This window comes from Toxotes jaculatrix, chromosome 19 (assembly GCF_017976425.1).
Source record: "Toxotes jaculatrix isolate fToxJac2 chromosome 19, fToxJac2.pri, whole genome shotgun sequence".
Taxonomy (NCBI): Eukaryota; Metazoa; Chordata; class Actinopteri; family Toxotidae; genus Toxotes; species Toxotes jaculatrix.
The window spans coordinates 12426044-12449699 of NC_054412.1; the positions used below are offsets into that span (position 1 = coordinate 12426044).

At 40.0% G+C, this 23656-nt stretch overlaps 2 protein-coding genes across 2 annotated transcripts; one reads left to right on the forward strand and one right to left on the reverse strand.

The window, feature by feature from the left end:
- Nucleotides 1-2130: 2130 nt before the first annotated feature.
- LOC121199362 (sphingosine-1-phosphate phosphatase 1-like) lies at nt 2131-7645 on the reverse strand. Its single transcript, XM_041063966.1, has 3 exons — nt 6591-7645; nt 4278-4367; nt 2131-3073 (listed from the first exon to the last, which is right to left on the reverse strand). The coding sequence occupies exons 1-3, from the start codon at nt 7278-7280 to the stop codon at nt 2522-2524; spliced, it is 1332 nt and encodes a 443-aa protein (XP_040919900.1). The 5' UTR covers nt 7281-7645; the 3' UTR covers nt 2131-2521.
- Nucleotides 7646-9476: 1831 nt separating this feature from the next.
- On the forward strand, nt 9477-22299 carry LOC121199665 (potassium voltage-gated channel subfamily H member 5-like). The gene is made up of 12 exons (XM_041064544.1): nt 9477-9549; nt 10875-10998; nt 11303-11409; nt 11533-11661; nt 12168-12283; nt 12607-12999; nt 13104-13196; nt 13565-13994; nt 17881-18080; nt 18692-18944; nt 19104-19300; nt 21163-22299. The coding sequence occupies exons 1-12, from the start codon at nt 9477-9479 to the stop codon at nt 22297-22299; spliced, it is 3252 nt and encodes a 1083-aa protein (XP_040920478.1).
- The last annotated feature ends 1357 nt before the right edge of the window (nt 22300-23656 follow it).

Consider the following 23656-nt stretch of genomic DNA (forward strand, 5'->3'; position numbering starts at 1 on the left):
AAAGTCCTAGCTATAAAACCCACCTCATGGCGAAAATGTATTTTTTTTATAAACTAATTTAAAAAATTCACATTTTTTATTTGCATTTGTAAAATACCCTTTTGACAGTGTCATCAAAAGCTGCAAAAATACATTCAGTTATTAGGGACACCATAGTTAATTGTTTTACTGTCTAATACAACAGCTCTACAGGAATCCTTCAGGAAAACCTGTTTTAGGGAGGTGTTCTTCAGCTGTTTGGTCAGTCTGGAGGACGTCAGTTTGATAGATATTAGCCAGAGATAACTGGTTGGAGTTAGGCATAAGGTTGTGTTCAGATTAAGGTAAATGGAAACAGAAATCTTATCAAACGTGCTTTGTTCAACTCTTGGTTCAGTTTTACTGACATTAACATCTTAAATATTTTAATAATTAATTATATATATTTTAGCTGATAAATGTATACTCTTAAAGAATTGCTCAGAGCGAGTCATGCCCTGTGCTGACCTCTGTGAATTCTTTGGATTTAGATACCAAAAACAGGCCATCAACCAAAGTTCAATTTGTAAGAACAGCTCAGGACCTTGTCATTAGGCTGGATGTACATGTGGGTTACAAACCAGATAAAAAGCCCAAACCTTATCTAAGTTGCTCAAAGGTTGAGCGTGGAACCCACTGTGGTATTTGGGTGTAGTGAGTAAAAGCATGACCCTTGCCTTCACTGCATACCTTCCCTTACTACTGACCTTTTGTATTCTGCTAACAAAACAAAACTGCAGTGATTCTGGATTCTTGCAGAAGTTCAGATATCACAACTATAAATAACATACCGTCAGTCATTAAACTTAGCCATATGCTTTTGGGGTTGTTAAAGTATTCAACCTCCCTTCCTTTGAGCCAAAGTGCTTTATTGGAACAAAAGTTTAATACGTAGATCTGCACTTGACTTTTTCTATTTCCATCTTATTGACTGACATAATTTCAAACAAAGTCTTTATTTTATTTTAATTACTGATTACTTCCTGGTGGATCTGAGGTTTTTCAACCTACAGAAAATCTGTCAATGCAAATCTCAAAGATTTCCTCAATCTCAGCCATCTCTCTTTCTTTTTTTCTTTTTTTTTTTTGTTTGATTTTTAGTTTTTTGTCCAAGAAGTCTCCAGGAACTAAGCTTACATTATTACATTATTCATATTTGACAACGGTACTTCACAGTACTCAAAAACAGAACAAACACTTGTCTTAAATTGCAGATGTATTGATTAGACATCCTCTGATATTCCCTTACAAGGAAATGAAAACCAGAGCAATTCTGAAAATAACATATTCAAAATAGTTTTTCTCTTTTTGGAATATCTTATTCTTCTTGTTTCCATATTTTTTTTAGATACAGTCCTTGCATAACAAAACAAAGATGAGAGTTGATGGTAAAATTAGAACTATAAATATTCCATAAGTACTAAGATGAGAGCTCTGGCATTCATATTCTTACATGAACATTAAACAATTATTAGAACATTACAACATGGAAAAAACAAACAATTACAACATTTAGACAAGTGCTAGGGTCTGTGTTTTTATATACTGTAATATAAGGACAGCTGAAATGTCTCTGGAATTCATAGTAATATATTTAGATTCAAGATTTTCTAGAGCGGCACTTCAGGTCCAGATAGTTAAGATGATAAAATAATTTATCAAAAATAGTTGTTTTTCTTGATTCTATACTTTTTTTGATTATTTACGAGAGCACTTAGTTTACATTTGTGCCAAAATTACAAACAATTTTGAAGTACGAGAAATGTACAAAAGGAAGGTGACAAGTTAATGCTGACTATAGTAACATACAAAACCAGGAATAACACAACTGATCTGCTCAAAAAGAAAAAGTCTTAGACATTTAAATAGAGGTCATGAACTACCCTGACACCTGTGAGCCTTGAATACTTACAGTATTTTATTGCTTCCAGGTTTTTTTGCATTTGAACACGGCAACAAATGAAAAGTGAAGTGACTTCACACGGATTCATGGTTTGGTTTATTCTTAGCGTACGGAATTCTCCAATAACATATTAGTATATATTTCAATCAAATGATGGAAATGTACAATAGATTCTCCTCATTAATGAATACAAGCATCGTTACAGTATATCTGGTAGATTTTTTTTTTATTTGCAAAATTCCAGCTTAACACTTGACTGTGTCGACCACAGAGGAGGATTCAAGGATGAGGCAGGTGATGCTCTATATTCTATATTTTTAATTCTGTTAACAAAGCCCATGAAAAGGCCAAAACCAACAATGTGTTAGTCGATCTGCCGTGTTAGACTTTGGCTGCATAGACAATACTTGTTAGTAGGTTGAATTCATTGTTCATTTTGGTCTTTGCATAGAATTTGTTGACAGAAAGAAAAAAGACAAATATAGAATATAATCAGATTAATCCTCTGAGTCTGCCGTGCAGAAAGAGTGTTTGAGTGCTGTTTGCCTTCATCATGTAGGTTAACATTTCAGCAGTACAATGACAGTTTGAACACAACACTCAGGCAAGGTTTAAGATCCTAAAGAGGAGAGGCACCACAGAGACACAACTAAAACCCACAACACTGTAGACGATGTAACGGTACGGCAACTCTACTTTCATGTGCTGCCTCGCCTGTCGTACATCATCCGAGGGCAGCCCAAACAGTCGACATAAGAAGGGAATAGTCACTGCTTTCATAACCATTCTCGTGACAAGGAGGACAGCGACACCGATGAGGAAGCGAAGCAGGGAGCGAATCACCAAGCTAGTGCTGATTGAGGGTAAAGTTAGAGGAAGTGAGGACAGCGGCGGATCCAGCAGCAGGCCCAGCTGATAGTTCACATGGGAAGCCAAAGCAGCTCCTGCCCCGGTGCCCAGGGCCTGAGCTGTATCGCCCCGAGAGGTGCTCCAGGAATCCAGGGAGAAAGCCACAAGTCCAAAGCTCACATGTGAGACGACAATCACAAGCGGAGCATAGTGGTCCATCATGTAGAAGGTGTCAATCATCTCCAAAATTGGCTGGAAGAAGGCAAGAACAAGGAGGCTGTACAGGAAGCCAGTGATTACCTCCTGTAACAAAAGGACAGCACAGTGAAGTTATTGTAAACAGTATAAGCATAAACTATTTTTAATAGGGTTATATTAATATGTTTGATATACCCATGGTCCCACAAAGCATCTGTGGGTGTCATTACCATCAGCATTTCTGCCCCATAGGTGATGCTATACAACACTTTTCAGCAAGGCATTTAAACAGCAGATTTCCTAGTAGTCATAAAAGACTCCTGTAAAATCAGGCGATCTGCTGATTGATAAACAGGTGTTACTATTGGAGGATGAAGAACATAAACACTATCAGTTGCCTGGCCACAGAATCTAATCTAACCTTATCTACTGGCTTTAATGCGTTTATTGGCTCTGCTAACCGACCATTTTCCACAAAAATTTACTTTTCTGTTGTCAACATGAATAACAGGGTCATTAATGTATGTTATGCACATGCATGGAATTTATTAGTTTTAAAATGTTTAAAAAAGTAAATACATATGTTCATTTAAAAAAAAGTGAACATCCTTAGTTTATTTATACAATAATCAAGTTATTGCTTTGTACTTAAAAATTAGTTAATTATTTTTCATCCTTCCCATCTTCTCCGAGTCTTTAGGTTTCCCCTTTACTGCAAATGTTACTCTTTCCATAGATTGCGAGCTTGAAACTTTTTTTCTTCCCATGCCTTAAGTTACATCCAGTAGGAAATACACAAAGTAAACAGAATCATTTTAAAATCATGTGAGCACTGAAAAACAATTAACAGAAATTTTGTTTTGTGTCCTCACAGAACTGGACTGACAGCTCCCCTCACAGGCATCTGTCCACCCATGGAAATTTCAAATGTGCACTGGTGAGTTCAAAGGACAGATAAGCCTGGTGCCAGGGTTGGTGGGTGGTGGTTGGAGGTATCCTCCATAATTTATTAAAGACTGAAGTATATTGCCGGGTATAGTGGAGCCATGCCAGCATTTACAATCACCTGAGGTACATATGATGTTGCATAATGCAGCGTCAATCACAGCAGAAGTTCAAGGCTATGTTTTGTTTTCCCAAAGTTTCCTAGATAACATTTTTGACCGACCTGGGGTAGGACTCATCGAGTTCCCATTCTGAGCTGGGACTGCTGGTGTTACTGGAGGCAAAGTGTCCAGGTGGAGCAGCATCACTGCATTTTTTTGAATTCATATTTTAGTGATTAAGTTATTTTATTTCATATTCTTACCAGAATAGAGTGCATCCCCATGTAGACTCTGCTCACACAGACCAGGACACTCCAGCTGAGAGCCACAGAAAAGCCAAAGAGGAAGGGGTACTGCAGGAGAGAGCATAAAGGCACAGCATTAAAAAATTAACATAGATATTACAGAGGTGTCTGAAGATGAGACTCTGAAACATACAAAAACCCCACACTGTAATTTAATGGACTATTCCAGCTAATGGATCCATTTTAAAAGACCTATGTTTTTTCCATAGAATCCTGTTGACCATAATGAAGTATACAGTAACTATAGTATTTAATTTACCTAAATATGGACAGCTCATTGCCTGTGGAAATATTAGGCTTCAAAAAACAGTGCATAGTCCATTTTGCCAGGATCCAGGCAAAGGTCATATAATCCTCGGTCTACATAACCATAGGTCTTTAAACACCACTTAGCTAATCCTTTGGATCTTCCTTCTGCTCTGGAAACTGTTTATGGTCTCCATCTTATCTTCTGTAACCTTCTACAACATTTTTCTTTGAAATGTTTCAGTTCCTCAGCCTTCAGGTTCACTGCAGGGAAACTAGATGACTCCAAGGGAGTTCAGGCAGTTCAGCTGCCTGTGTTCAGTTCAGATCCTTTTCACAGGTGTCCGACAATAACATTAAAACCATCTGAGGCGCATAGCTCTTCCTTCCTGGTGGTGACCCCCTTGTTCTGTCTTTTTCTATCCCAACAGCCCCTGCTCTGTCTCTTCCTCTCTCCATCATGTCCTTTTTGTCTGTCTTTGCCAACTCATGTCTTAATGTATCTTCTGAGTTGCTGATCGAGGAGCTTATATCAGTATTGGTGTATACGGTGACCAATAACTAAACATGAGATTTCACTGTGGAAAATTCAGTATAGGTTGTGTTAGGGGTAAGAAAGAGAGGGGTAGAATTTTTGCTGTTGTTTTTGTAATGAATTAATCATAAAAAAAGAGTTGTTGCCTCTTCTGCTGATGATACGCAGGTTAACTTAATCGTTGAGACAAAGTCCACCTATTGATGCTTTTTCTGGTCACCTGTATTTTTTTTTTTTTGACTACCTGTCACTCATCACAACCCAGTCACAGACTTGTGGCAGCTGTTTTCATTGACGTGTCTCTTTCAGCATCACATTTAAACATTTCGCAAACTGAACTACTGCTTATCCTTGCCTCAGTCACAGTTTATCTGTTGCTGATCTACAGGGTTTATCTCTTTGCTGGTGGTAGAAAATCCAACTGCTACACACATGCCATATCAGCAGGTGAACAAGTTTTGTTGCTTTGAGCTCTGTGACCTGGCTGATACCACACTACACTCCTCTCTCTCTCGACTCTTCAGTCCCACAGGAACCAACACAGAAAAAATATTCAGTCACTGAACAGTTCACTCTCTCTCGTCCCTGATCGTCTTATTACTTCCTTCATTTGCATTATTGTTGGTCAAGCAATTACTTAAAGTTACTTTGGTACTTTCTCCTCCCCTAAACCACAGTCACTAGTTCCTTATCTCTTTCCCTCTGACAGCGTGGAACAGTGAGTCTTTGTTTATTTGACAAACAAAGCTACTTTTCCACTCCTCACCTGTACTTTTCTGGCACACCCTGTCATGTCTTAAAAGTCTGCTGAAAACAGAGGAATGTTTGTTGTCAACAGCTGCAAGCATCAGCTATAACTTATGTGTATTTACGCTCTTCTTATTATTCAGCCTGAGCTCTTGCATTTCATACATGACTGGGTAGCAAGGATTAACAGGGATTTAAAGGCAGTCTGTGCTTTTTCATTCCTTTGGCCAAACTGACCCACTGACCCTCCTCTCTATGCTGAGGGGCCCTATTGAAAAAGGTTGTATGGGCTTCTTGTATTTTAGAAGGTCAGGTACCCTGTGTGCTTCCTGAACTCTGGTCTTCAGATTTCAGCAGATCAAACCTTTTTTCGATTTAATGATGTTGTGGTGGCTTTTGAATGTTCATATGTTCATACCCTGTGAGTTAAAGACTGATCACTGAATTCTATTGAAACAAAGAATAAGAATAATATTTGAATTGCGTGGTGAATTTAGATATCACATCAGATTGTGCCTAGTACTCTGTTATAACACAATTCCAGATGTTCCAATTGCCAAATAGTGAGCCTGCCTCCAGAGTCCCTAACGGTCTGGGGCAGCTGACCCCTTTGCCCCTGTTGGTAAATCCAGCCTCGGCCAGGTCTACTTTAGCTCTCAAGCGAGGACATTTCGACTCACACTGCACATCCTCTGCTCTGAAACGCTTCACTTTCACGTGCATTTGACAGCTGCAGCGCTCACCTGCCACCGCCCGTAGGTCAGCATGAAGAGACAGAAAGGTATGGCCGTCCCTGTCATGGCGTGTGTGGACGGCATGCTGTACTCGGAGTTGTAGAAGACCTCCACCTTAACCACTGGCGGGGAGGCCGGCCGGGACCAGCGGACCATATCCTTGGTGGACTGCCCCACGAACAGGTTCCAGGCCCAGACCACGATGAGCCTCCGGCTGACCAGGGCGTCGATGTTCCAGAAGAGGAAGGGGAAGAAGACGATGAAGAACATCTCGTTACCCAGCTCAGTCCCAAACGTGAACAGGTAGAAGAGAAACTTGTTGTGGATCAGGAACTCCTGACCTACATCTCCGGTCAGGGAGTTTTTCCGGAGCGGTTTTGCTCTGGCGGTGTCTGAGTCCACATTAGCTGCTGCTGCTGCTGCTGAACCGTCGGGCCTGACGGTAATGTCACCCTGCATCCCGTTAACCTGCGGTCCGCTGCCATCCGCGGCTGCTCCGTTCCCAACACTAACATCTGAGCTCTGGACCCTCTTCCTCAGCCCGGGACAGTCCGGCTCCGATCGTCCGCTCTCCCGCTTGGCCGGTTTGTCCGGAAATGTCCCTTTAACGCCGCAGAAATTTTGAAACCTCGCTACATGACGGGGCTCCTGGAGATAATTGCACATCTGCACAAACACCTTCACCAAGTCGTTCGCCATGACTTTAAATGAAAGTTAGTTTAAAATACACACAACTCTGCTGTCTGCGTAAATACGGAGTTCATGTCCATCAACTGGGCTCTAAGGAGAAGTGTAGCTCGGCGGCCGCTGCATTCCTCTAACCGAAATAAAAACACGGCGGCACGGAGCAGTTGCACCTGTCCTCTACCTGGCAACCGCGTTCAAAACACCGACCTCGTACACCGGCGTGTAGGTTTTGGACGGCAGCATCCAAAGTCCGTTAGAGTTAACCATTACTTCGCGGTGAGACCAGATTCCCTCCACCACCGAGCGACTAACTGCGCCAGGCCGTTACTCCTATTTTCACTCTGTTGCTTCTTCTTCTGTGGTGCTGTTCGACGCTTTCTTCTTCTTCTTCTTCTTCTTCTTCTTCTTCTTCCTCTTCCTTTGGTCCAGTTGGCGGTCGGCAAACCAGCTTTCAAACGCATTACCGCCATCCACCGCAGTGCCTTTGCTTCCTCCTTTCCCTTAATACCAGTCTGTCAATGTCGAAAATCTTGCAAAGTGCCGCCACCTGCTGGACGTAAAATAAATTACACACTCATTGCATCCTTGCTTTGTTGCCTCGAAAATATGCGCACGCTATAAAACGTGGATTTTAGAGGAATCAACTAATCATTTATCATTAACGAAATGTAAATATATACAGTACACTAAAGCTAAAGTGAAGATGCTTTCAAAAATAATGCATCTACTTAGCGTCATTCAAAGCACAGTAAACAGAAAAAACATAAATGAAATTAATATTTGGTGTGACCACCCTTTGGCTTTTAAACAGCACCAGTTCTCTTTCATAGTTTTTGAAGGTACTTGGCAGGTACGTCGTTGGAGAACTTATCACAGTTCTTTGGTGAATTTAATCTGTCTCAGTGTCTCCTGTCTCTTCATGTAATCCCAGACTGACTCTCCATGATGTTGAGATCAGGGATCTGGATCAGGGCCGAGACCACCTGTTCGCAGGACTCCTTCTTCTTCTTTTCTCTGAATATCTTTCTTTGTGTTCGGGCTGATTGTCAGGCTGCAGAATGAATTTGAGGCTGATCAGATGCTTCATGTGTGAGAACCTGAACATCTAAAGTGCCCAAAACTTTTGCTTTGTACTGAAAGTTTGATTAATTTCAAGTTATTTCAAAATAAAAATTTCGACTCCTTAATTTCCAACCACTTCAGAATTTACCGTATAAACCTGATATCACATGACTTGAAGTCCTTTGTCTTGAAATGAGTTGAGCGAGTGAACTGTGGAGAGTTCACTAAACTAATTACATTAAGTTTCTTAAAGCTGTGGGTCAGCAGACTTTCCAGCATGTTGTTTGAGAGTTAAAACTGTCCTGAGACCCTTTATCTTTTGTAGTTTGAAGAAAACTGTACACGATGGATGCTTGTTGTGTCCCTCTAATACACCTTAAAAAAAAAACATGTTTTTGTTTTTTTTTTGCATCATAGTGAAAACAGTGGAAACCTTGATGAAGGTTAGTATTGAACTGAGGTGAGGTGGATAGAGGTGAAGTGGCTTTGACACCAGCCACAACCACAAGTTGTTCATGTCAAATAGAAAAGTGACTTTTTAAGGTGATAGATGAGACAATATTCTAACATGCAAATTAATCTCTATGTAAATAAAATTTAAGGCCATACAAAATCTTTAACAGAAATTCCAAGTCAATTTATTCCAGGAAGCAAAAATACCAGAATGACACCGGAAAATCAGCGGCGTTTCCTTCAAATTAAAAGTATATTATTCTTATTCTTATTCTTATGGGGCTGGTGTTACTGTCATGTAATAGTGGTACAATACATATCTGAAGACTTAACATTTCACAAGTAACAATCCACCCATTCAGTGGCTGTTACCTATGATTTCTCTTGTTGGCCATTGTGGCTGTAAAAAGTGTTGTGAAAATGACATTTTTGAGATAATAATTACTATTTCTCTCAGAGTCTAATAAATTCGATAGCTTTATCACATTAAATAGGTCTAGTCTTCGAACACTGAAAAACGCCACATTCGACAATGAGACTTTTATTTTTGAAACCTCAGCCCGGATAATCCTCTTGTAATCCTGGTCAACTTGACACTTGTGGTCCACGCTCCTGTCGGGCACACAGCTGAGGGGGTAGTTAACATCAGCACGACCACCGAGCAGCACCGAGTCTCTGTCCTGAACCCTCATAATGCATGGGGGCAAGAGAGGACTGGTCGCTCCGCAAAACACTTTCCTGGAAAATATTGTCCGGCGCTCCAGCGGTGAGTTTTCATCTGAAAGGAAAACAAGAATTAATGGATGATGATTTGTCATGTCACTCCAGGTACCACACAGTGCTGGGATACTGAAGTAAATCTAAAATGTTGTTTCTGTGTTACTTAATGGGGAAGAAGCATCAACTAACACGTCCTAGTAATTTCCATTTGTTTTACAGCTACCTAACAAAGCTTAATATGTGTACTGATGAATTATGCAATAAGTCTTATGTCCAAATTCCCTTGAATAATCAGAGTTAAAATTAAAATAAAATAAAATTAAGAATATCCTTTTAAAAAAAAATCCCTGAAAGGAGGTTTTCCTTATATCATTACTATTATCCATAGAAACAAGTAGGTTTACTGATGTCCCAGAAAACATTTTATCTGTTTAGTGATTTAAGTAAAACTGAAAATGAAGCCTTTTTTTAAAATTTGGGAATGTATAACATGATTTGTGTTTATGGTAACTCTTCTGCACTTTGCAGCATTTTATCTGTGAGTATACCTATGTCAAATTGCGTAGTGTATTGTTTTGCTGTAATGTTGTTCAGAAAGGTAACATGTTTCAGCAAGACAGGTAAAGATTCATTTCTGGCAGACTATGTGGGAGGCAGCCGGATATGGACCCCCACGAGAGTGAGAGCGAATGTGTGTGATTGGAGGTTTTTATTACAAATACAGATGCAGTCATGCATGTCAGTATAATGAAAGATAATGCAACAACATGTTCACCTTAATAATGTATTTTGAGCAGATTTGGTCTGTGATAATAATTACTTGAGCTTTACTTTGAAGATAAACATGCAGATGCTCTAAGTTTGACAGTTTCTGTACTCTCTCTGCGCTTTAAATTGGAGAAAATGTCCTCTTCTGTCTTTTCTCTGGAGACTGTAGCTCCCGACAAACAAAGAACATTGCATCAATATTTAATTAACATTAAGGGTAGAGCATAAACATTTTATCAACAACTATTTCTGCCCACTTACTTGTCTGATTACCACTGCTGTTTTAACTGCTAATGATTTTTGCCCCTCGTTTTCCTTATTTATGGTAATTAAAAGAACATTAGCAGTGGGAGACTTTGCTTCATAATGATTTAAATAATTGCACTGAATATTTCAGGTATAGATTCACATATATGATGAAGTTTTTTTCATGATACTGGTCAGCAGGAGTTATAGGGAACTCTAAATAAAAAAAAAAACTAAACGTGCAAGATTCCATTTTCCAACTTTCACTGAGAAAAGCCCCAAAGTTTGATCAACAGGTGCAGCAGTCAGCAGGTGTGTTGTTTGCAGACTACTGTATTTTTCTGTGTTTTGTCGCAGAAACCAGTTTCTTGCTGGGAAATGCACAAATCGTGGAGTGGCCTGTTGTATACAGCAACGATGGATTCTGCAAGCTGTCTGGTTACCACAGAGCCGAGGTCATGCACAGGAGCAGCACGTGCAAGTACGATGGAGCTTTGTAGTAATAGGATGCGAATGTGAAGTTTCAGTAGATGGTTTGTGAGAGGTTAAATCTGCAAAACAGAGGACCAGTAATAAAAGACAAACTTGGACTTAACTCTTTTGTTAATGCCACAAAAATGTGATGACTAATTCTCAGCGGCTGCAGTATTCATTTAAAGACCATTTTTGAAATAGTATGTTTAATGACTCATTCCACTTCATTTGTCTGTCTTTAATACCTCTGCCACCATTTCTCCATGACCAGCTAATGGCAACATGCTCCTTCTTTCTCTCTCATTTTGCAGTTTCATGTATGGTGACCTGACTGATAAGAAGACTATAGACAAAATCAGGCAAACCTTTGACAACTATGAGTCCAATTTCTATGAGGTGCTGCTCTACACAAAGAACAGTGAGTATCACTATTGAGTCCAGTGTTTTTACTGAAATCATTAAATGCATAATAAAATATTTAGTTGGTTTTAAATTTCCCTTGATGCTCTCACGCATCTCTCGTGTTCATCGTCTCCTACAGGAACACCAATTTGGCTTTACATGCAGGTGGCTCCGATCAGAAATGAAAAGGACAAGGTGGTTCTTTTTCTCTGTACCTTCAGAGACATTACACTTTTCAAACAGCCAATTGAAGATGAATCAACAAGAGGTGAGAGATTTCATATTCTAAGCTCTAAATTTACTTGATGTGGCCATTTAGGGCGCACTGCAGCCGAAAGTCTCCAGCACACATGAGTGGATATGACTTAACAGACATTTGTTTCCTGGTATGTAACATACAACTGTCCAGGTGTTGTGTGTGCGGATCAGTGAACACTGATCTCTGTGGGTCCATGCGGTGCCATGTCCCTGGGGATTAAGTGTGCCACTAAGTCTTTTACATACATCAAGCTGAAACAAAGGATGCTCAGACCACAGGGGGATGGTAACTGTATGAAAATACTTCATGTACACAGAAGAAATGAAGAGACGTCAGTGCCTTCTAACACAAGCATTTGCCAGCTGACAGAGTAGTGCAGACTGCAAAATGTTCCTCCTAAGAAAAAAATGTGGGAAAATTTGTATGAAGATTTGTATTTGTATGAAAGTGGGCATGGAAACCACATTGAGCTGTGTGACTTAGTTTGAAGTATCTGTCTTTTTGTCTCTGAGCAGGATGGACAAAGTTTGCCAGACTGACACGGGCACTGACCAACAACCGCAACCTGGTGCAGCAGTTAGCGCCGCTAAGCAAGACAGAGGTCAGCCACAAGCCCTCCAGACTGGCTGAGGTGAGCCGGGTCTGAATGAGGATTGTTGTTTTAAAAAGCTATGGAAAAGACTTCAAGTCCAATCATGAAAAAGTCTCTCAGAAATAGATGAATAATGTTTCGTTAGGCAAGAGGTTTCTCAATTAATTAATAATAATAATTAATTTCCAAATGCAAGAATTATCCAAGGGTACATCTGTCCTTGAACCATATGTATGAACCTTGTATTATTTTTACACACAATTCTAAATATTAGGTGCTACAACTACACAGGTTTATAAAATTCCTTGACACATTCACATCCTTCTTTACTCATGATGGTAAACGCTCCCTCTCAATGAAAGGCTCTCCAGCTGGGATCAGACATTCTTCCTCAGTACAAACAAGAAGCCCCCAAGACGCCTCCACACATCATTCTCCATTACTGCACCTTCAAGACCACGTGGGACTGGGTCATCCTCATCCTCACCTTCTACACCGCCATCATGGTGCCCTATAACGTCTCATTTAAGACCAAGCAAAACAATTTGGCTTGGCTGGTGCTGGACAGCGTTGTGGACGTCATCTTCCTGATTGACATTGTGTTAAACTTCCACACAACGTTTGTGGGTCCTGCTGGAGAGGTCATCTCAGACGCGAAGCTGATACGAATGAATTACATGAAGACGTGGTTTGTCATTGATCTGCTGTCCTGCTTGCCCTACGATATCATCAATGCCTTTGAAAATGTAGATGAGGTGAGAGGATTTTATGACTGTTGATTTTCTGATAAATTTGTTAATGTGGGATTGTTTTTTTGCTGTAAACATTAAAATATCCCTGCTTGATTGTCTCTGTGAAGGATGTAGTTATATCTACATCTCCAGCGAGTCATCTTCGTGAGTCGTCAAATTTCCACAGAAATACAACGCGGACAGAGGATTCTGTACTTCCAGTAAGGAAATACATATTTTTATTTTAAACAGACAGTCAGAATGTCTGATTCCCTGTTTTCAGTCTTTGCTAAACTAACCGGCTGCAAATGACAGTTTCATATTTACAGTACAGACATGAGAGTTGCATCAATCTCTTCTTGTTTTTTTAAAGAAATATAACAAAAGCGGACCTTAAAATGATTCTATAAGTTTCATCTGAAAGTTTGTGAAATACTGGATACTAGAAATTGTGAAAAATGTAAAAAATTAATCAAACAAATGGATTTTTTCAGACATCATTCTGGAACATCTTTAGTTTCACTTTCTGAATCTGAAAACCTTGTGAACATTCACTGAAATATGTTTTGCTCACCTCTTCCTTCTATAGGGTCTCAGCAGCCTCTTCAGCTCCCTAAAGGTGGTCCGCCTGCTCCGTTTGGGCCGAGTGGCCCGGAAGTTGGACCACTACTTGGAGTACGGAGCAGCGGTCCTGGTTCTACTGGTCTGTGTGTTCGGGTTGGTGGCCCACTGGCTGGCCTGCATCTGGTACAGCATCGGGGATTACGAGGTCATTGATGAGACCACCAACACCATTAAGACAGACAGCTGGCTCTACCAGCTGGCTGTGAGCATAGGTACTCCTTACCGCTATAACGCCAGCGGCACAGGCCAGTGGGAAGGTGGTCCCAACAAGGACACGCTGTACATTTCTTCACTTTACTTCACCATGACGAGTCTCACCACCATCGGATTTGGCAACATCGCTCCGACCACAGATGGCGAGAAGATTTTCTCTGTGGCTATGATGATGGTGGGCTGTAAGTACTCAGTCACTTTGTTTTGTGCTTACTGTTTATTCCTCTCACATTTTATGAAATCTCAGGAAGTTATTCAAATCTGCTAAATACATATAAGCTACATTGCTTATTTGTTTCAGCTGATTTGGTTTATTATCATTGCAAAATTTTATCTTTTTACATTTGAAAACAACAAACCTAATAGGTCTGATATTATATAACAAATAACATCATCCTATCATTACTGTTCTCAGTATCAGTGCTGCTTAATGGAGCAGTAAATGGAGACGCCATTATGAAGCCAGTAAAATCACACAGGCACCTAATTCAGACTCAAATGTGCTTTTTCTATCACATGAACACACACATTTAAACATCTTCCAGTTAACACAAGGCTCCCAGTCCTCCCTTCCTTTTTTTTCTTCCAAGCTTCTGACAAATAACTCAAACCCAGAATTTATCAATTGCCAGTGGACAGTTTGTCCACTGAAATTCAAGTGAGCTTTTTCAAAACAGCTTAAATCAAAGTGACCACCGGTTTTCTCCTTCAGTGGACAAGCGGAACAACCTTGACAGTCCAAATAAATCTGAGTAGAGGACAAAAGAACAGCAGCTTCGCAGTTGCTTCAGTGGCATACAGTATGAAGGCAGTGTGTGCTGAAACACAGATTCATAAACTAAAAAATAATAAGACTGCAGCAAAAGTTACGATTGTGCACCTTCATTTTCTACTGACAGGCAACACCTCCCACCAACTGACACCAGTTAGGACACTGGTTTTTAAGCCTCTGTTTGCATTAAGTTAATGCTCAAACCATTGGCATGGTTTTGTCTTTCAAATATTTAGCTATTCTAGCCCAACTAACTAGTTACCACAATGTGACAGCGTAACAGTGATGTGCCTGTGAGTAGTGGTTATTTGCCAGTATAGTGGCATAAGCTTCCAGTTTTAACCAGCAGCTGGAGGTGGGAAGTGGCATCTGTCAGTGGACCATATGCAGCAGCATGTCATTTATTCATACAGTATACCAGAACAACAGCTGTATAGCCAAAGCCACTTTTCGACCTCCGCACCACTCTACACCAAAGGAAGCGTACATCCTCTGACGATGTTTTCATCTCATTCATCCATTCATAAACATGCCAGAAGAACCTTGCAGCAGCCGAAACAATCTGGATGCATTTACTTGCATGCTAGATGAGATAATGTGCTCCACAGCCCTGCTGGCTATCTGACAGCTGCAGCAAAGTAACATATGGTGAAGAGGCTGTTCAGGTTCATTAGAATCTTCACACATGATGAGGAAAATTCAATACAACACGTAGCTGGTTCTAATGGATAAATGTGGTGGTGTCACAGTGGTCGTTGTATGTTTAGATCATTTTATCACAATCAGCACAATGCAACTAAATAACAGCAAACAAACAACTAAAACAGCATCTAAATAATATATAGGGACGTGCACTCATAGATAAAGGCATACATTTGTGTGTATGTAAACAAGCAGGGAAGTAACAATGCATTTCAATGTGCTCCACATAAAAGCACAGGTAAAGTGTTTTTTATTTCTTTTAGCACTTTGAGACTCTGAAGTATTTTAGCTGCAGTCTTGTATAAAAGGTGATTAAAAAATCTTAATGGAAAGAAACAAGTGCTTTTCTCTCTCTGCAAATTAAAAGTCTATGTAACATGCTCACACAGAACAGCAGAGACAGTTACTGGTTCTCAATTGTTGTCCCAGCAGCGCAGGTTGATATTAACAGTTGAATAAGCAGAATATTTGTGTGATCAGTCCAAAAAGAATTGTTCCTTCCTGGACGCTGTCATTTTAAATCTTATTTTGATCACAGAGAGAGTTTGGTATTCATAAATAATTCTTTACACACGACAGTGTTAGGTAATTCACAGACTCTCCTGACTCTGGTCCTGTAATTCACATTTAGCTGCAGCCTCTGTGCTTGAATCACTGGAGAGAGTTTTGGACTCGGCTTTGTCGATAATAAAAAGTGACATGTTCAGCGCCCAGCTTCTCCATGAGTGTCTGTCTGAAGGTTGGTCATCACTACCCATTATTAAAAGAGCACTGTCTTTGTGTTAATTCACTTGTACTGAAATTATTCAGCCCCTTTCTCTTCTTTAAATGATTTGTTTGAACTCAGGGATCAAAATGTTTTTGCATTTTTCTGTATTGTTCTGTCACTGATACTTCATGCAGAACCACTGTGGAAACATAACCTCTTGTCACGCAGTAGACTGATGTAATTTTCCTTTAAAATTTATAACATATACAATGTAGTGTTTCTGGTGTATGACTTTGATTTCAGCCTCAGATGAACCACAGTTTTTAATGGGACACAACTATAAATTAGATCAAGCTCAAGCTTGTTATGTAGAGTGTTGAGTAACATGAACTCAGAACCGTTACTGTGTTATATATCTCAGCATGTTGTGTAACACTGTACAAGTTACACTGCTTTCATAGACTATCACTGTTGAACTTAGCTAGTTTAATGTAAAGTTGGACATTAAAAGAGCTGTAATTTGTGGTGATGAACCATAGAGCCATGTAATCTCACCCATCCCAAATGTTTCATTCATAAAAATAAGTCTTTTCACCTTAAAAAGTAGTTTTAACATAAAACATTAAGTCGAAAACAACCTAATTTAAATAACTTTGAACCTCTTTACGAATATAGAAATATCTATTTTTGTACAGTTACAGTAATAGCTTCACCTTCAGTGTCACTGCCTCCACTGTCAGCCTTTGCTTACAGTTCCTCTGTCATAACTCGCTTTCGTGTACTAACCTCTGGCCCACTCCTCTAAAACAGCATGGAAAGTGATGCAATAAAAACAGTGAGAGAAACACAACCTGACAGCCACGCTTCAAGGTCTGTGCTTCCAAAAGTAAACACCCATTACTCTGGTGGTGTCTCGATCACGAAGATCAGTCAGTCACACTGAAGCGTCGGCTTCAATTACGGACAATGAATCTCCTGCTACAGATACAGTAATTATGTGAGAGGAAAGAGGAGTGGAGGAAAGGCAGAATTTGCCTGCAGGCTTGAGTGTAGTAAATGGACAATGAGCCATCACGTTGGATATGTATCCTAACCTCTGTGATCCTGCTGTGATGCACTGGAGACGACTCTTTCCTCTTGAGTGGGTAAAACCTCACGATAGGAGATGCTGACTGACTCTTTGAGGTCACTGCAGCGCTGCAGAGCAGTACTCTCAGGAAATATGCATTATGAATTATAAACACTCAATCCACCATATGAGGCTGTGAATGTGTTAACTTTAAAGAAAACTGTATTGGTACGTGTAGTGTTTTTATACTTTATTAATATAAAGTATTGTGGAATACATGTACAGTAAAGTACATCATCCAGTATTCATACTGATGCAATACAGTATGAATACTGGATGATTTTTCTGTCCCTATAAAATCCAATTTTCTTTGACCTTAAATTCCTGTTAATTTAAACCTCAATGGTTATGTAATCATGGTATATTAATTAGAATTTGAGGGTTAAATTAAAGTCCCTTTATGGTACAAGTTAGCTGGTATGTGTAATGTTATTTTGTAAATTTTAAGATTTTTTTTTACCCTTTAAAAGCTCATTGCAATTTGCATATAACCCATTAAAAAAGCTTAATGATCAATTGTTCATTTACCCAAAAATTCACCTCAAGTTTGAGGTGAAATACCTGAATAGTGTTTGGAATACAAAAACATTTCAGACCTTCATGTGAACCAAAACCCTGATGATCACAAATTACCTAAAATAAAAACATGTCCTTTTTGCTCATGTTGCTGAATGAATCTGCCCTGCATGTCATTGTGTTTATAAATCTGTTTTTTCGCCCATGGTGTCTGACATTACTCTGTATCTCGTGTTTTAGCGCTGCTATACGCGACCATCTTTGGAAACGTCACCACCATCTTCCAGCAGATGTACACCAACACAAACCGCTACCACGAGATGCTCAACAACGTGCGTGACTTCCTCAAACTTTACCAGGTTCCTAAAGGTCTGAGTGAGAGAGTCATGGACTTCATTGTCTCCACCTGGGCCATGTCTAAGGGCATCGACACAGATAAGGTATCATTAGTGGTTGTTGTTGTTACTAGTTCCAAGTGTAAGTAACAAACTCTAAAATTACAATGATCCACAATGTAATGTACCTAAAACTGTATGTGACCACTATTTGATTAGGTGAAACTATCTGTGGGTCAGTGTAGTTACATCCTTACAGGGTTTCACAACATACTGCTCATATGTGGAAGTTTTCTGTGCACACGTTTAATTTTTTAAGTCCAAAGTTGAACTGATTGAGGCAAGAAGTGAGATTTCTGTTGCTGACTGTCAGAAAGTCAGAATTCTATCATTTTTAATGCTGTCATAAAAACGTATGGGCTGGGTGAAAGGTGGACATGGTGATGTGAACACTGAGGAGACTCAAAGGTCAAAACAGGAGATTTAGTACACCCGCTGACACTCAGGGTTCATTCAAACGTAACCAGATCTTGTGCACCTCTTGGTCCCTCAGTTCTGGGACGTGATTGATTGATCAAATTCATGACCTACACTGTCAGATAATAAAATGGAAGGGTGTCCAAAGCTTATGCAACTTTGACAAAAACCTAAATCTGCTAAGATGTTCTGTTGTGGTTGTTAATGTCTTTCCTCTGAAATCTCACCCTCTCGCTCAGGTTCTCTCAATTTGTCCCAAAGACATGCGCGCAGACATCTGCGTCCACCTGAACAGACAGGTGTTCAACGACCACCCAGCGTTTCGTTTGGCCAGTGACGGCTGCCTGCGCTCTCTCGCTGTGGAGTTTCAGACCACGCACTGCGCACCCGGGGACCTCATCTTCCACATCGGCGAGAGCGTTGACACCCTCTGCTTTGTAGTCTCCGGGTCACTCGAGGTCATCCAGGATGACGAGGTCATCGCAATACTAGGTAATCCTGTGTCAATGGAATAGACCGGGCCAAGTTTTATCTGTGCCCTCATGTTCAAAAAAAATAAACTCATAAACACTTTTATCTGTCACGTGAGGTGTTCACAACACATCAATACTTTTTTTCATGTGATAAAGAAAGTGATAACGTCCCATCCAGGTAAAGGCGACGTGTTTGGAGATGCCTTCTGGAAAGAGCCCACGCTGGCCCGCGCTTGTGCGAATGTTCGAGCTCTGACTTACTGCGACCTGCACGTGATCAGGAGGGAAGCTCTGATGAGGGTGCTGGACTTTTACACAGCATTTGCCAGCTCGTTCTCCCGCAACCTCATACTCACCTGCAATCTACGAAAACGGGTAAAAAGAAAAAGAAAAAAAGACTGAAACACTCAAATTACAGCTATTCTTCTCTCTGTTCTAGTTTTTCATCAGTGGAGATGAAACAAGTTCACTGCTTGTTATTGCTTGAGTAGATCTGCCACTGCTCTACTTAAATGACCAGTAAATTTGAAGGATAAATGTAATGTGGCACTCACAAAATGTCACTGAAAAAAAAATCTGAAAAAAAAAAAAAGTTGAGTTCAAACTAAGACTCTAAGTAATATTTGATGGAGCTTTTCCAGGCAATGCATATTAATCCCATTAAGGCATTGAGATGTATTGCTTTCCAGTCCTGAGAGTAAGCTGCTCATATATATCACTGTAATACTATCCTCAGGGAACAACGTCACATAAATTCTTAATGAATATTCCCTGAATGTCAGTCTGGTGCATGTGATTTGTTGTTCTTTTTGTTCAGGAGGAACTCACATGAAATATTTCTGAGGTATGGTAAATTTGAAACAAGAGGCTTTTATCTATTGAAAAAGTCACTTTTATGAAGGTTTACTTAGTAATAATTTCAGTATCTAAAGGAACAGTAGAACAACATTATCTTAAGTAAACTAAACAAACTATGTTTACAGAAACATGTAGGATTATACAAAAAGTCTCTGCTTTATAATGATTTTATGATATTTAAAATAACTATATTCTTTTAAATTCCTCAGTGACTTTTCTAGATTGTTGCAGCTCCATCCTGAGAGGTCTTATGTAATAACATACACTGAAAACACACATCTTCTGTGGAGCAGCTCTAAATCTTAACAGTTTCAAAGCAAATTGTGGCAACATGTTCAAAGATTTATGGCTCTCACTGAAAATGTATTCAATGAAAAAAATCCATCTATTATTAATTTGAACAGCTGTAGAAACGGCTCATGCCTGCAGAGGTTTATGAGTTAATCTCAGCTTTTACTGTTACAGATTCAGTTCGCTTTCATGTGCATGAATGTGCATCAAAATTGCACATGGACACAGCCACAGGCTGTAGGTGTTTGCTATGTTAGAAATCCATACAGTCAGTGCCTGACAAGGATTAATCAATTATTTTCTATCAGTTATATATTATACAGAAACATTTCAGACCTTCTCCTTTTGGCTTCAATGTCTTTTTGCGCCTTTTGCAGCTGTTTTGATTCAACAGGTTTCTTTTGGACGATAAAAAAAAACCCTGTAGCTTATGGGTGTTAGCTGTCTTGCTCAGCAAAACTGGATCAAGATCAGACCAAGAAACATCCAGTCAGAGAGCTGTCTCTCACAATGTGGCTTTAAACTTTACATCTAAGTTGTTCAGTTTCAGATTAATCTGCAAATGAGTAAAATTTTGATGTAATTTTTAAAAATATGTCCTAAAAGAAGTTTACCATAGCTGTCAAAGGGACAGCTGTGGCGCTTTGAGATGTTGACGTTCCTAGCAGGTGGAAATGATTTCGAACTGACTACTATGACTTATTATACTAAAAGTTACAATTGCAGTTCCTTCAACAACATGAATTAAAAATGTTTGCAAAGTCCAAGGGAGAAAAGAAAGTGAGATGCTGAGAAGCTGTATCAGCTTTTCCTGTCTTTGTGTTCTGAGGGACATCAGAAACTCTCAGGGCCTGGATATCGCTCCATTATCACATTATTGCTCCATTAACTGTTTCCCCAGTGCATTACTGCTTCCAAGTCTTTAATATTTTAGCATACGTAGCAGGTCTCTATGGTTCTCCTTGCTTAAAAGCTGCATTATATATATACACACTCTGTTACATCCAAGTAGAGCACAATGTGTAGTAAGTAATAATTTAAGTATAACCCACATCACTGTATTGATCCACAGATTCTCCCTCTTGCAGATAATCTTCAGAAAGATTGCCGACGTGAAGAGGGAGCAGGAGCGTCAGAGAAGTGAGGTGACTCTCTCCATCCCTGAAGACCACCCAGTCCGAAAGCTGTTCCAGAGGTTCAGGCAGCAGAGAGATGCTCAAACAACGGCAGAGTCTCACACCTACTTTGATCACAACTGTGTGCAGGTGGAGCTGCAGCACCACCACCATTCTGACTCAAACTCGTACACACAGTGTCAGGCTGTATCTCCTCAGCAGCAGGAGTACGGCTCCACCGTGCAGAATAATGCACCCTGCACAGGAGGAGGGAGCGCAGGCAGCGGGTGTAGCATGGCTGCACCTCCTCAAACATTTGTCTGCACTGACAAGTCAGGATACAGTGGCACACAAGAGGCAAGGGAATCTGTACCAAGGCCTCAGAGGGTTAACAGCCCTGCACTGGGCAGTGGTGCAGGTGGAGTGGGAGCTGTGGGTGGTGTTAACAGCAGCAGAGGTGCTAGAGGCTGGGCAAAGTTTAGGAACGCCGCCTCTGCAGCACCAGCACCTCCTTCTGTCGAGCAAGAAAAGCAGACACAGAAAGCAGAGGAGTGGCCAAAAGGGTCGCAGTCCACAGAACAGTTAGCAGCTGCCAACAGTTCAGAGGAAGGTGGAGAAACGGGGAGCACAGAGGGTGGCAACAGCGCAGGGGAGGCAGGTGAAGAAACAAGCGCCTTGCACAAAACTGACTCCTGTGACAGTGGCATCACAAAGAGTGATCTGCGAATCGACCGAGCTGGAGATTCAAGAAGCTCCTTCGAGCGAAGCCCAATGGAGAAGAGCCCGATGCAGAGAAATCCATTCGAGCACAGTGTTGGCGTTGACAGCGAGGTCTCCCTCAAACACTCTTTTGTGCAGCCAGTGTCTGAACAATCGCTCCTTCAGGCGACCCTGCAGGAGGCCAGGCTGGAGCTGAAAGGAGACATTCAGATCCTGAGTGGCCGGCTGTCGGTCCTCGAGTCGCAGGTGAGCGAGATCCTCAGGTTGCTGTCGATAAAAAGAAGACTCTCGCTGCCACCGTCTTCTTCTCCAAAGGCAAGAGGAAAAAGTCAAGTCTCAGTCACCGCTTCCAGGCCAGTCACACCGAAAACAGATGATGGGCCTTTTTGAAATCACTGATTTAAAAATCCACAAACTGGATCTCTTAAAAAAAAAAAAAAGATTTCTGTAAGCACCATGCATGTCCTGCTGGACTCTGGCTTGCTAAAGAAACTTGCATCAAACACTTGACTGCATGCAGAAATTCTCTTTCATGTCACCTAAGCACAACAAAAACCCAGGGATTTTTCTAATAGTCTTTGACTAATGAGGCACTTTTATGGTCCTGTGTACTCTACATTTCAGAAACCCAAGAAGAAACAGGAACAATTAATGAAAAACAATTCAGAAATAAACACTTGTGCTATTATTTCTAGGAAATTGGTACATTTTTACAAAACAGCAGAGACCTGTATGTCATATATGAGAATCTGATGAAAGCTTTTCTTAAAACATCTTAGCCTGACTGGACAATCAGTAACAAAATATGGAATAGTTGAGGTCAAATCACATTTTTAAAGATGTTTTGGGTTTATTATGTAAAGCTGTTATTTTCTTCCTTGACGTTTTTGTTTTTTTAGTTTAGATCACTTGCTTGTGTCCTACAGAAAGCAGGAGCAGCTTGTGCTTTTATTCCAGCCATCCTGTATGTTAAAAAAATGTCTTGCTTCATGTAATTTAGGAAGAAACTCAGCAGTGGTTCAGATGAAGTTGCTCATCCTCACTGGAGTGACAAAGGTGACTGTCTTTCTACTAATCAGCTGTCAGGTAATTAAATACGTGCCTTACAATAAAAAGCCTCATTCAGTGTTGTCAGACAGACAGAATTTAAAATGAAAGATGATGAAAATAAGTTTTCTCTTGTGAATCTGTCACAAGTCTATGCATTCTTTTTATGAACTTAAAAAAAAATCATTTGTGTTTGAGCTTCATTCCCATGCATGTGAAATAGGAATGCATTCATGGCAGTTTGATCTTTTAAAGATTTTTTTTCTTGTTAATTCTCATAGTTTCAGTTTTTTGTGAAATATTTATTTTCCTCAAATGAGAAAGATAAAGCGGAAAACTTTCCGTCTGTTCCTTCATGAAACTTTGCCTCCTGCTCAGGTATAATTGCTCTAATGTTGACTTTGAATATTTCAGTCTTTATTTCCCTATTAGTATTTTATATTTGCCTGCTTGTCAGATGAAATGAAAATGCAAATCATGTTTTTAGATTACGGAAGATTTTAATCAGTGGGTCACTACACGCACATTGCAATGCAAATCTAAGTGAACTTGCAGCCCATTTGTTGATACAAACATTTGCATTTGTTCTTTTCTGTTTGGATAAAAAAAAATGATAAGAAAAATGTAAAGTTTTAGTTCATGGTTTTCTGATTTTCTATGTGGCTGCAAATCATCAACTGTAAGCATGTGACTGTTAGCT

Coding starts and splice junctions, on each gene's coding strand:
- LOC121199362 (XM_041063966.1), bottom strand. CDS start 7,280: ATGGCGAACGACTTGGTGAAGGTGTTTGTGCAGATGTGCAATTATCTC. Junction 4,368..6,590: donor TGACCTACGGGCGGTGGCAG/GTGAGCGCTGCA, acceptor TCTCTCCTGCAG/TACCCCTTCCTCTTTGGCTT. Junction 3,074..4,277: donor TGGGGATGCACTCTATTCTG/GTAAGAATATGA, acceptor CTTTTGTTACAG/GAGGTAATCACTGGCTTCCT.
- LOC121199665 (XM_041064544.1), top strand. CDS start 9,477: ATGCATGGGGGCAAGAGAGGACTGGTCGCTCCGCAAAACACTTTCCTG. Junction 12,284..12,606: donor AGCCCTCCAGACTGGCTGAG/GTGAGCCGGGTC, acceptor TCTCAATGAAAG/GCTCTCCAGCTGGGATCAGA. Junction 18,081..18,691: donor AGGGCATCGACACAGATAAG/GTATCATTAGTG, acceptor CCTCTCGCTCAG/GTTCTCTCAATTTGTCCCAA.